This window comes from Strix uralensis, chromosome 18 (assembly GCF_047716275.1).
Source record: "Strix uralensis isolate ZFMK-TIS-50842 chromosome 18, bStrUra1, whole genome shotgun sequence".
Classification (NCBI taxonomy): Eukaryota; Metazoa; Chordata; class Aves; order Strigiformes; family Strigidae; genus Strix; species Strix uralensis.
In genome coordinates this window covers 5666185-5679364 of record NC_133989.1, presented here as the reverse complement: position 1 = coordinate 5679364, position 13180 = coordinate 5666185, and the positions used below count along the sequence as shown (strand labels likewise).

At 45.5% G+C, this 13180-nt stretch overlaps 1 protein-coding gene across 2 annotated transcripts in view; it reads left to right on the top strand.

The window, feature by feature from the left end:
- GNAS (GNAS complex locus) overlaps nucleotides 1-13180 on the top strand; it is a 160950-nt gene that overhangs the window by 55483 nt on the left and 92287 nt on the right. Inside the window, exons 1-2 of one of the 2 annotated variants that reach the window (XM_074888259.1) lie at nucleotides 2940-4131; nucleotides 8116-8188. In XM_074888259.1, the coding sequence (XP_074744360.1) occupies nucleotides 3993-4131; nucleotides 8116-8188 (212 nt within the window). In that variant the 5' untranslated portion in view covers nucleotides 2940-3992. Of the gene's footprint in view, nucleotides 1-2939; nucleotides 4132-8115; nucleotides 8189-13180 lie in introns of those variants that run through there. The other variant, XM_074888258.1, reaches the window with a different exon arrangement.

Here is a 13180-nt window from a genome sequence, read left to right as displayed (position 1 = left end):
AGAATATTGTTTCACACTGCCAAACCCCCTGTTCTTTATGTTAAATCCTTAAGCTAAGATGCATACTGGGGTCTCGGAGTCTTTGCATTTACTTTAGACTTAAAAAAAAAAAAAAAAAAAAGAAGCAACAGAATCTGGGGCTGTTAGCTGTTATATTCAGACACAGAAGGAATATCAGTCTATTTGAATTTCATCTGTAAGTGTGCTATGCTCACAATCTTCTGTGTGTAAACTCTTATCTTCCATTAATTTAAATAGTGCAGGATTGAGTCAATAGACGTAAGTTTTCTAATGTCTCTTACGGCCACTTCCGTGTTCATGTTACGTTGTATTTTTGGAAAATATTTCTGCTTAGTATGCAGCAGTGTCCTTTAACACCCTCTTTGAGTATTTTCAAGCCTCAAATAGTTAGACTTCTATCACAGAGGCACTGTCCCCATACATATAGTTACTTACCTTTGCATTTTTTTGTTCCGAAGACTGCAGGTTCTTCAGAAGTGAGCTTTAATTTTATGATGAGTTAGGGGTCAGATTTTGCCTGCACCTACCTTTCTGATGGCAGGAGTCTCATGAGACTGAAGTTCATGGATTTTTACAAGATGGAAGCTAATGCAACTAGTTCCAGATAAGAAACACAATTTGCTCTAAAGACACATCAGCAGCAGTATGTTATTTAAACAAATAAAAAAAGAATGAGATCAGCTCATGTATTGGTATGCTTGTTCTTCAAATGATGCTCTCTTAATCAGGACAGCACTAGAAAAAAATCATGGCAATTTGATGGGTTTGGAACATATGGTTGGTGCTTTATGTCCTGTTGTATTTCAGAAAGACAAAAAGCAGTCTGTAATTGCTGATAGAAACCTCCCAAATTGTTAAACCTTTTTGTTTTCTGTAGCTTTTGACACCTTCACACTTGAATAACATGTAATACAAGGAGCTAATTCTTAATTCTGTCGTGAGTTAACTGGGAGTTTGTGAATTAGCTGAGTGTGTTTCGCCTTTTCAACTACCTCATGCTTTGTTCAACCTGAAGAGACAGAGGCACAGGGTATATGTACCAGGAGGGCAGCAGTTCCTGTGCCCCAGCACGGTGGCTGATGACTGTTAGAGTTTAACCTCGCTGAACCCATCCTGGTCTGTGTTTGGGACAGGGATGGGCGTGCGCTGCTGGACAACAGCATTTACACAGCAATGACTGCCTTGTTGGTGGATGCTTTGGCATATTTACCACTCCCCTTTCCCTACACTAATGTCACTCACCTTTCAGAAAGATTGTAGCCTTTTGTATATCTCCAGCAATAATTTTTATCTTGTTTGTGAATTCCTTTGTGTTTGGAGCCTGAGATAGGTTCCCTTCCCCCCCCAGCTGGGACCCAGAGGAAAGCAAAGCCTGGAGCCTTGCTGCATGAGGTGGCAGATACTGGCATTTCTGCATTCTCTTCCTACCTGCGACCATATAAAAGCTATGAGTTTTTATAATTTTCAGTCTGAATTCTGCTTTATTAAGTCCTTATGCCTTGTAAACGCCACAGTTAAAATATATTTGAATAATGTATATTACATGGAAACAATACAAATAAATAAAAGACCTATAAAAGATACGAGGAATTATTGTAGTCTTTGCTTCAGAAGAATCTGGGCATTGCTGAGCCAAGTCTAAGACCTTTTAAAACTACCTTAGCCTAAAGCACCTGGAGAAGTGAGTAAGAGTCTCCACAGACTCCAAAGCTCTTGGGTTCCGTGTACCCCAAAGTTGTGGCATTTAAGAATAGACTGGAAGTGCCAATAACTTGCACAAAGACCAAGATTTGGTGGTGGTAGTCCCCATTTCTCCTGAGGCCCACCCCTCTTTCAGCAAGGGCAACTCAACAGATGTATCTGATGACACTAACTGTGACCTTCTAGTTGTTTGCTCTATTTACATAATTGTTTTACTGTAGGTGGTTCTAAATATAGTAACTGGATGATGTAAGAAGGTGTGTTCATGGGAGTAACATTGTAGATAGTTGAATTTTGCAAATGAAGATAAATAATCTATGTATAGTAAAGGACATTTCACTAATCTCGGGGGTAGAGAAAAACTGCTGGTGTGTTTTAGGGAACCAGGTTTTACAAAGAGCAAAGCACCAATCTTTGTTTTCCAGATGTGGCTGATAAGCTTGTGCCTGAAAACTACTAGGTAATTTATGTGATGAGGTTTCAAAAAAATATTTTTGAAAACAAAATGGAGCTAGATAGCTGGCAAAACCATACACAGGAGCAACTGCATGCATCAAGTTGTACTCCCCCGTCCACTCAGCATAACTTGGTAGTTGCTCGCCGGGGCCCAGCACCCCGTGGATCACGTTGTGGGCGAGGGAGCTGCCCAACGCCCAGAAATACCCGCACTGGTAAAAATTAATTCATGGAGATCAGCGTGTGCTGGATCGTTCTGTAGGTCAGTAGTTGGATATTCAGAGTTGATCAATTGAGAAAATGTATAAATATCTACATACATAAGTATTTAGTACAGTGACTTCTGCAGTAATTATTTTCAAGTGTAGTCTGAAGTGCCTCGGGACAGGACTCCGTTCAGATTGATTCAGAATTCTGTTAACTTTAAACCCCAACTGTAAATATTTTCCTCGGCTGCTCTCATCCCGAAAAGCCCTTCCTAACGACCGCTCGCCGTCAGAGCGTCTGCGGTGCCCGCGGCTGCCGGTCCGAGGGCACGGGGAGGGGGGCGGTTGGTGCCGGTACCCTGCAGGAGACTCCCAGGCTATCCCGGGGCTCCCCTGCGCGGCAGCACCCGCCGGCGCGGAGCGGCGCGGAGCGGCGCGGGGCCCCTGCGCCACCGGGGCCGGTTCGAAGAGGGCGCCGGCGGCGGCGCGGGCTGACGCGGGCTGTCATGTGAGCGGCCCCGCTCCCAGGGTTCAGTGTGGGCCTGCTTGCCCCACCCCGCCGCTCTGCCGCCTCGGTGCAGCTCAATAGGGGGAAGGAAAAAAAAAAAAAAAAAAAAAAAAAAAAAGGGGGGGGGGTGGAAATGCGGGAGAGAGCAGGAAAAATTAGACGGGGAAAAATCCTCCCGTAAGGGACAGGTTTTGCTCGGGGGGAGAGACCAAACGGGCTTTTTTTTTTTTTTCTCCCCCCGCTCCCCACTCGCTGGAGAAGCCGAAAGGATTCAGCCGCCTAGAAACCTAATGTGAAAAAGCAGCAGCAAAGAGAGAAAAAAAAAAAAAAGGGGGGGGGGGAAAGAAAGGGGGGGGGCTTGGATTGGACCCCCCCGCCCCGGTGAGGGAGGAAGGACCCGCGGCGGCTGGAGGGCGAGGAGCTGCGGCGCCCGGCGAGGGAAGGGGACCCGACCTCCGCCGAGAGCCGGGGCTGGCGTGACCCTCTCGGCGCTGCTGCCCGTCGGCGCGGGGGGAGAGGCGAGGAAGAGACATTTCCCGATCCTCCCCGCCGAGGATTTGGGGAGGTTTCCGCGCCTGGAGCCCGTGCCTTTGGATCTAAAGAGGATTATTTTTTATTTTTTTTTTTTCTGGGGGTGGCACTGAAGCTGGATTTGTTCCTGTGCGTGCGGCGCGGGGGGGGGCATTTCTGTTCCCTCTAGAGGAGCCGGCGGCCCGGCCGGGGGCGCGGAGATCCCCGCGGATCGCTCCGCATCGGGCCCTGCCGCCACCCCCCCGGGAAAAGGTGCGCTGAGGGGATCGGCGCGGGGCTGAGCGGGGGGGCGGGGGAGGAGAAGCAGCTGCAGCTGCCGGGGAGGAGGCCCGGCGGAGCAGCAGCAAAGTCATCGCCATCGGCCCCCCCCTTGGCTGGCTCCGGGCTCGGCTCTCTCCATGTCTCTGGCTCTGGGCAGCGGCCGCCACAGCAGCGAGTAGGGGGGGAGGAGGAGGAGGAGGAGGAAGAAGAAGGGAGCCCGGGAGAGTGCCTCCCTCCCTCCCTCCCCCCGGCAGCCCCGGCCGCCTCCCGTCCCCTCGCCCCGCGTCCCCTGCCTCCCCCTCCCCAAGATGGGCTGTTTAGGGAACAGCAAGACGGAGGATCAGCGCAACGAGGAGAAGGCGCAGCGGGAGGCCAACAAGAAGATCGAGAAGCAGCTGCAGAAGGACAAGCAGGTCTATAGGGCCACGCACCGGCTCCTCCTGCTGGGTAAGGGGGCCGCGGGCAGCGCGGCACCGGGGCAGCGGGCCGGGGGCCGGCGGCCGTCCCCTCCCCGCCGGGGGGGAGGGCAGGGGGGAGGGCGGTGGGGCCGCGCACCGGCCCCCTGCCCGGGCACGGGGAGGCCTGAGGGAGAGGTGGGGCCCGGGGGGGAGCGGAGCCGCAGGGCCCACCCGTTCCGCGGGGCCCGGGGTAGGGGGGGGGCCGCCGGCGAGCCCGCTCCCGCCGGGATCCGCTAGCGCCCGGGGAGGTGGGCCCGGGGGCGCTGAGGAGACCGGTCGCGGTCCGGAGGAGCCTGCCGGGCTCCTCGGCCTGGCGGCGGTGGGGGAGGTCTCGGGCACCACCCGGGGCGCCGCCGGGAGGGGGCCCGGGGGCAAGGCCCCGCAGGTACGGGGCTGCGGCTCGGCGCCGCTCTCCGCCCGCGGGGGCAGCGCCCCGCCGCCGGGGCAGAGCGGGGAGCGGGGCCTCGGGGCCGAGCGTGAGGAGGTGGCCGGGGATGCCGGGCCGGCCGCCGGCGAGGGGCGCGGGAGCGTCGGGCCCGAGGGGGAACCTGGGAGATAAACAGGGCAGGGCGCTGACAGGGGCGGCGGGCCTGCCCCGGGCGTGCGGAGCGCGGAGCAGCTGCCGCGGGCAGGGCCGGTCACCGCGGCCTGGCGGGAGCCGGGGGCCGGGTGGGGGAGGCGGCCGGGGCTCGGCCGGCCCGAGGCGCTCCCCTCGCCGGGGGCTGGGGCAAGGGCTTGCCGAGGAACGTGCGGCCAGGCCGGGGAGAGGAGGAAGAGGAAGGGGAGGAAGTCGGGGAATCGTTTGGGGGAAACGGAGAGAGGATGTCGGTCCCGGAGGGAAGCGCGGCGGCCGGCGTTGGGGTCGAGGGAGCTCCGTGCCTGTGGCGGGGGGAGCAGCGCCAGGGCCGGGCCGGGAGCGGGCGGCTGGCGGGGCGTCCTCCGTCCCCCGGCAGGCTCGTTAGGCTCGCTGCGGTGGCACCATTAATTAAGATATCTCGCGTTTGGAGGGAGGGGGACGTTTGCATCTTGGTTTCAGGTATTGTTTCAGCGGTTAATTTAGGTTACCTGCATGTGTCATGTTTTTCAGGAGATACATTTAGAAATGCAGCTTATGGCTTCAAGGAAGGGGGGGCAGGTTCAAAAATCGTTACCGGAGAGGTCGAGAAAATGTTTGTCAGACTCATTATTTCAAAGTATTTTAAAGTAGCGTTTTAAAATAAGATGCAGTTATGAGATCTCGGTTGTTTTGGTCATGCCGAGGGACCGCTTGCGCACGTTATGCAGGGGTTTTAGCGTGGAGCAGAGGCCAGGCCTCAGTGAGCTGACTCAGTTCTGGTGTGAAACAACCGTAATTGGGGGAAAGAAAAAAAAAAGAATTTTTGAAGGTTGTGAATTTGGAAGTGTACTCTTACCGGTAAAATCTTTCAAATACTGATTTGAAGAAAGAGTCTCAACATAAATGGAGAGTGACTGGGGCTATAGCAGCACCTGCAGCACTGAGGAGTCTGCCAGGGCTCCAGCAGAAATCCTTTAACAGGGTAATTTGGACTTCAGCTATTGGGGAATGTCTTGTACTTCCAGATCTCAGGCCGAACATTACATAGATACGTAGAACCCATTTGTCATCAGATGGGTTACTTCCGTAAGAGGCAGAATTTCAGAAAACAGAAACATGATGGGCTCGCCTGGGTTTTCTTTCTGCTTTCTTTAGTTTTGGTGGCTGAAAAATAGTTTAGATACTGGTAAATAAAAATTTGTGGGTGTTTAACAATGACTGTAAAGTCATCTGTGTGCGTGTATTTTAAAGTGATAATTCAGCTGCTGCAGCCTCTAACAGTCATGAATTGTGGACAGTCTATAACACAAACTCACTGGTAAAAAATGAAAAAACCTCACGTCCCTATTACTATGTTATGTTTACTTTATAAGGCACGTGAAATAAAAAAAAAAGTCCTTTGAAAGTATTCTTAACATTTTTCACATTGTATTCAAGTAACACAAAGAAGAGCTGCTAAATATTCTAACAGGTTTATACTGCTCTTTGTAGGCCCCACTGCTGTACACGTGCTTGCCCCTTCTGCCACGAGCGCTCTCACTGAAATTAATGGAACACTCCTTGGTGAGGTTGAATGTATGCATAATTGTTGGTAAGAATAGGGCTTAACGAGTAGGCAAATATAGATGCAGACTTACTCAGAAATTTAGATGTTATACTTCATTTTGGCTGACTGGTACTGTACCTGATCCAGAGAACCCAGCAGGTATGCCAATACCAAACTGTATGTGTTTATAGCAAATGGGGGGGGTTTATACCCCCGTTCTTGGCCTAAGTGAAGTAAAGATTTTGATTCCCAATGCTTGTAAATATAAGAGATGATTTTAGAGTTACAGCTGAAAAATTGTTATTAATTATTCTGAATGGAAATATGACTACAGCATATACTGCTACTCCTGAATAATTCTTAGTTATGAACAGGACTTAGTCTCTTATTTTAACCTGAGATACTAATTTTTGATTAGTTTTGCCACCTGTCTTTATTGTGTGGTGCAGTATGCCTGAAGATAGAGTGTGTATGTTATAAATTAGTAGTTTAGGAGAGAAATGGTGCTTGCATAAGACTTGTAAATAAAAACTGCTCTCTTAATACTTACAAAACATCAGTGAGCAAGGAGAGGAAAAAGGAGTAGGGCTCTGGTAAGAAGGTGGCAAAACATGCAGGCAGGTTTTATGGAGAGAAGAGCAGGACTATTAGGAATTCATGAGGGAGAAGGAAAGAAGGGAAAAAGCAGAGGGGAACACGTTTGTCAGAAAATGAACTTTGAAATATAACTGCTAAAATACAGTTTTGAACATGAGGCTCAAAATGGAGGGTTGTGCTGTCAGTGTGTGCTAGCAGAGGCCTGGCATCGTATAAATACAAACTGTACCTCCCTGCCCATTCTGCCATAGACATACATTTTCTGTTGTTGAGACATAGGCTAATGAGAGGAACAAATGAGTAGCCAGGAGATGTGAGGGGGAATCTTTCTAAATTTTGCCAGGTTATGATACTACTCTAGCAAAAATATGTTTGCTTTATATAGAAAGCTACTGATCTGCCAGCGTGGAGCAGCTCAATTAAATGCTGCTGTTCGAGTCTTTTTAGCATGCATGGAAAAACGGGTACTATAGGCAGATGGGTTGCCCTGTGCACTGGCATCCGTGCAGCACAGCAGAAATAGCATACATCTACTTATGGAAACTGGAGTAAAGTGGAGCGGGTTTTTTGTGCCGCAGGTATATAAGGGAATCAGAGGAGAGCTGCAGGGGGCTGTTTGGAGCATGCGGCCACAAAAGGTGGTCTTTGCGTCTCGTTGCATATATGATTGATTTGGAACACGTAGAGGGGGTGGGAGGTTGCTTACAAGACACAAATTGGAGAAGGAGGTTTCTGTAGCTTTGTGGGTGGAGGCTTAAAGGGATGCCTTCCTTTTTCAGATGTGAGTATTCACATATTTTATTTCTTGTGATTTAAGTTACAGTCTTTTGACTGGGTGATGATAACCACAGCCAAACTTGAAATATTTTCAGGATCTAACGAAAATGCTTGAGTTTAATATGGGCTTCAGTCAGTCTTTCTCTCCATCAGATAGTAGTGACAACGCAAGCAGATTTTGACGTTCCCTGTCTTGTTCTCTATAAAGTGTTGAAGTTGTCCTTTTTCCTTCCAAACCCTGCAGTCTGCTTTTAACGTTGACACTGGAAAAATGGACAGTGAAATGATCCAAGATTCAGATCTGACACATGACTTGAGCTGGACATTTATTTTTAGCTACAACTGAAGTTTCCAGTGGCAATTATTTCTTTTTCTTTCGCTTTTCACGCTTGCACTGAGAAAACCAACTTTCTCGATTTTACCCTGAAGAACAAATTCTAGTGTGTCCCTTCATCACTCATGCTTCCTTCTGAAATTGATTTACTTTCATTTTCTAGGTGCTGGTGAATCCGGTAAAAGCACAATAGTCAAACAGATGAGGATCTTGCATGTGAATGGATTTAATGCTGAGTAAGTGCATTTGCTTTTTCACTTTACAACCTACCTTATGTCTGTGCACCGCACAGTAGTCACTGCTGCTGGTTTATATCTTGGTATATTTTCTTTTTGCTACTGTTTCATGGTCTCTAGAATTTGGATGTGTATTTTTAGATGAGATTAATAGACATTAACTTGAAGTCATGCACCAATAATAAGAGCTAACAGTATAAAATTATTTATATCAAGGTTCAGTATAGCCGATTTGATTAAGGCTTAAGTTTTGTGCTTTTTTTTTTAACTGCAGTTTCTTTCACAACATGGCTGACACTGATTTACCTCTGCTAAGCACATTGATTCATACTGCTGTAAACATACCTCCTGTTAGTGTACAAAATGAATGCAGTTTTCTTTATTTAGAGCTAGTAAGGCTTTTGTTTCTGTCTCCTCACAAAATGAGACTGTACTATGAATTTTGGGGGTAACAGGTCAGATTTTCTTTGCTCTCTGTTGTGTTTGCTTGTCCAGATGTTTGTTAAATTACGTTTCTAAAAGCTTTTCTTGTTTACGCTTAAAATCTGTTCAGTTCTTTGATAGTTGTGAGAAGGGGAATGGCATTGGGAGAAGGGAAAATGGAAATTATTTTTTTGTCTGAGAAAGCTTTGTGTTTGCTAACTTTTCATCTAACCGTGCTAGGGAGCAGGAAGAGATTCTTCTGCATGTTAGTTTACATTTGCAAGTGTCTGTTGGGATATGTGTGTGTATAGCAAAACCTGATAAATTAATTCTAATGGAATTAAGGTGTTGGAATTTCAGAGCTTATTCTCTGTGTTTAGTTTTTTTAGTTTATATTACTGGGTTTTGTCTTTCTTGTTTTCAAACCTATTTTGTATTAGCATCCCCTAGCTTCTAGTAGTATCATCTGTTCTGTGAATCCTGCCTTTTTGGGAAGATTAAGCTTTCACTAGTCTTTCAGCAGTTAATTCTTTAGTAAGAATGTCTGAGCTAAAAGTTTAGCCAAGGAGCCTGGACAATACTTCTTCCTAATCCCAAATGCTAGTTCAGGATAAGGTACACAGTCTTTTGGAAGAAAGTTCAGACTGATTCATAATAAATTACATTCTGTGCTACATGTTTTTAGCTCCTCTTTATAGGGAATATTTTCTTTATCCAGGGCAACTCTTTTTCATAAGTGCCCAGTCCTGCATCCTGTTATTGCATACTGTTACTGTCTTATAATTTTGGCTGCTCTTGTTACTAAAGAACTCTTAAAAGACTTGAGTGACTTAAAAGATTTGCGTGAGTTGACTTTGATGTAGCAGCTCTCAACATTAGGTGCCAAGTAAAAAGTTCATCAATGAAAGTGGAAGTCAAGGATCCCTGGCACCTTTAAAAATATCAATCCATTTAACCAACAGACTTCTAAGTTTTCAAAGTGTACAGATGCTCCTAAAGAGATGTTGCTGCTGTGTAATGAATGGTGTATTACACGCGTAGATAACCTTCTTAACCCTGCAAGCTGCATACCCAAATTTGTGCGAAATCAGGAGCCCAGGAACACATTATACAAGCCCTGCAGAGCTGAGAAGGGACTGGGACACACTGAGATTTGCAACAGCGATGCGTTCCTCAAGTATCTCACTTTTGTGTTGTAGGTTGGGGCTCAGCTGAGCATGCAACTGTATTCCAGGGCAACATGGCAAGTTTGCCCTCCGGAGCCTCTGCTGGCTTCTGCCTTCTCATAGCAAGGGATCTGGGTTACCCCTATGCCAGCACAACCCTGCTCCCAGTCACATAGCATACACTGGTGTGGGAGCCACGCATGAATTGTGGGGGAGCTGCATGCAGCTCAGGAACCATAGGTTGTCCACCCCATGGCATATTGTCTTGCAGTCAGGCCTCTGTGCTTGTCCTTTTGTGGGTCACATGTATTAGAACATTCAGGTGCAGAAAAATCAAATTTGAAAGTGGTATGTATTAAATGTACAAGAAGTAAGTTATAATGCATCTACTTTTAAGTTTTTGTTGCCAAAAAATACCAGTAGATCATAACATATGCTTTACAGGGGGGAGTAGGCTGTTTTTCAGTGATGTGACATTCTTGCAAGTTCAATGCTAGTCCTTAAGTGACTTGTATTTTCTTCAAAGTAACTAACTGCTCCCTGCATTGTCCTGCTTTCCCTGCCAACCTTTTTGCCCGATTCGTTCCCTTTCTGCCCTACTTACCTTGTGGAAAAATGATGTGGGATTCACCTAATGAGAGAGATAGCGTAGAGGTTTTTTTGAAGGGGTAGGAAAAGTAAAGCGTCACTTCTCTTAATGTTCTTACTCAGTTGTTCTAGAACATAAACATGTTTGCATACAACACCACGGTTGATGTGATGAATAACAGCAGAGAGGTTGTGAAAACTGTAGCGTGCTGGAGATGAACAGACATTTTTTAATATTGGTGTCTATGTACATAACTGTAGTTTTGAATTATTTCTGTTGGTGCGGCTTATTCATGTGGCTTGAAAGAAATCCAGTTTAAAGTCCTGTCTAAAACTTGTTTGCCTTTGATTTGGTTGCCTTCTGATAATTAACGTTTGAAGCAGAAAGAGGATACCTGTTACGAAAGATGTCGAATGTGCTACAAACAAGGGAATCAAAAGTTTTTATTTAGTGTTACTCAAATACTCTTCTTCATTTCTGGTGACTGAACAGGGATATCCAGTGCTGAATGGACTAGCTTCCTTCAGTGAGTGTAAGGATTTTTTATTTGTTTTGTTTTAGGATTCCGCCCCTAAATAGGTGAAGAGGCAGTTGTCATGTGCATTTAGGTGAATTGTTGTAGCATTTAACAAGGTGAAATCTATGTAGTTCTACAAAACTAGAAGAATTTCCTCTGGGACTCCAATCCTTGATCGCTTTAGCTAATTAATTATTTGAGGAACTGTATGGAATCAAGTGTTCCAGGTAATTAATGTGCTTAATAGTTAACAATGCTGAGGTGAATTTGAAGGTGGTTAAAGTTCTAGCTAAGTTAACTACAGTAAAGACTGTTTAAAATTTTTTCAATGTTTCTTCTATAATCTGTAGTTGAGTTAGAGGCAGAAATATTTTTTTGTTTGTTCCTGTTGTGAAGGTGGCACGTGGGAAGTAACAGCGCTGTGGCATTGGTAAGCGGAGTAGAATATTGGAGAAGCAAGGCATGGTCTAAAGCACGGGTTTTTCTGGATGGAGTTTTGGAAGGGCTTAGCTGGATTCCAGCTCTTGCAGGATGGCTTCAGTTGACCATGCCATCATCTGACATTTTCCTACAAAAATTTCATAAATAACAGGAGTGTAGCTTCCCCACAGTATTCTTCTGGTGTTCCTCATCTTTAACGTGGAAGAGCTGTGTTTAAGCATAACGAAGACCAAGTTTTCTACTCTTTGCATCACTGCCAACAACAGAGCCCCTTGTGATGTAAAAAGGGTTTAAATTTGGCTTGTAATAGCAGGAAACCTGTGACTTCCCTTCCTTTCCTTCCCTCCCTCCCTCCTCAACACTTCAACTGTCTTTTCATGAGGCTGTTCCAGAGGTGTAGGTCTCCGCTCTTACATACTGTAGCATCTACTGATAAAGTGGAATGAAAACCTTCTGGTTTTTGCTGTGCAGAAGTTCAGATGCCAGTCCTTATGAACCAGAAAGGTTTTCTGTGTTATCTTGAGTCTAGGGTTCTTTGCTTCCAAGATGATGGCCTTTCACTGACTTTTTTTTTTTTTTTAAGTCATCTTTCCCCTCTGTGATGGCTGTGGGTTTGGCTGACAGACTGTAAGGAGAGGGTCATTGTCATGGACGATTTTAGAAAGTGGGAAGTTGGCAAGGGTGATAGACAATTTTGAAGTGTCATGGGAAAAACTGTGACAAGCAGAATTATTTAGATGTAAATTGTTGAAATGTGACTTATGAAATCCACTACAAAGATTGACAAATAAGGGGAATGTGCCTTTGTGATTAGTAAGTTTGGATTGTATTTATGATTCAGGAAGTCTTGATGATATAGGGAATTTCAGATAATGCTTCTCAGCTTCAGTTACCCAAATGATATTGTATAATGATGACACTTTCTTAAACTAGTATGTTGAAGTGTTTGAATAGGAGTTTGTATGTTTATCAAATCTGTTAATGATGATGGCAGAAGCAGAACTGAATAGCTTTATTTTCAAGACCTAGATGATAAATGTATTTGTATGTCTCTTGTACTTTTAAAAATTACTTTCTCTTAGTGAGGAAGTTAAGAAAGCCAAGTTGCCCTCTTAAAGGTTTGGAACTTTATCTCTTTTCTTACCTAGATTTAGTAGTTTGTGAGGAAGGAAGAGTAGTCATTAATGCTTTCCAGTATTTTCTTTATGCATCTCATCCACCAAAAGTTGCATTCCAGTACCACCGTTATTTCACATAAACCAGTAAATGATGTTATCTAGCCACATTGGTCAGTGTCAATCTCTTTTATGACTGAAATTACTTCTGTCTTTGTAACTTTACTCTTCTGCCAGCTGATACTGTGTTTTGTTTTCTAACTTTGGTCTTTTTATGTGTGTGATTTTATGGAAGGGAAGTTAATGTTATGAGTGAGGAAAGCATAATTTTTATAAATAAGTCTTTTAAAATAATGAATTCCCTCCTAATGGCTAATACTAGTTTGTATGCACAAACATTATTGCTCTCTTTACAGTTCCTTTAGATTTGTGTACCAATACCATTTGGTTTTTAGAATGGTCACATCAGTTTCTTGCCAAGAAACAAACTGACTTTATTGTATTTTACTCTGTCAACAAAAATATTTTTTTCCTGGTGTTTGAGTAACATTGAAAATTGGAGGGTGTGGGGCTTGGTGTATGTGATTTCCCTTCCTGTCTCTTTCTTTCTTTCTTTCTTTGCATCATGATGTGTATCAGGAGACTTCTGCTGATTTGAGGCAGAGAGCATTTTTTTTCCCTCGGCTCCTGTTCCAGGACTGACAGATGAGGTGTTACTGTGCTGGAAACTTTGTGTGTACA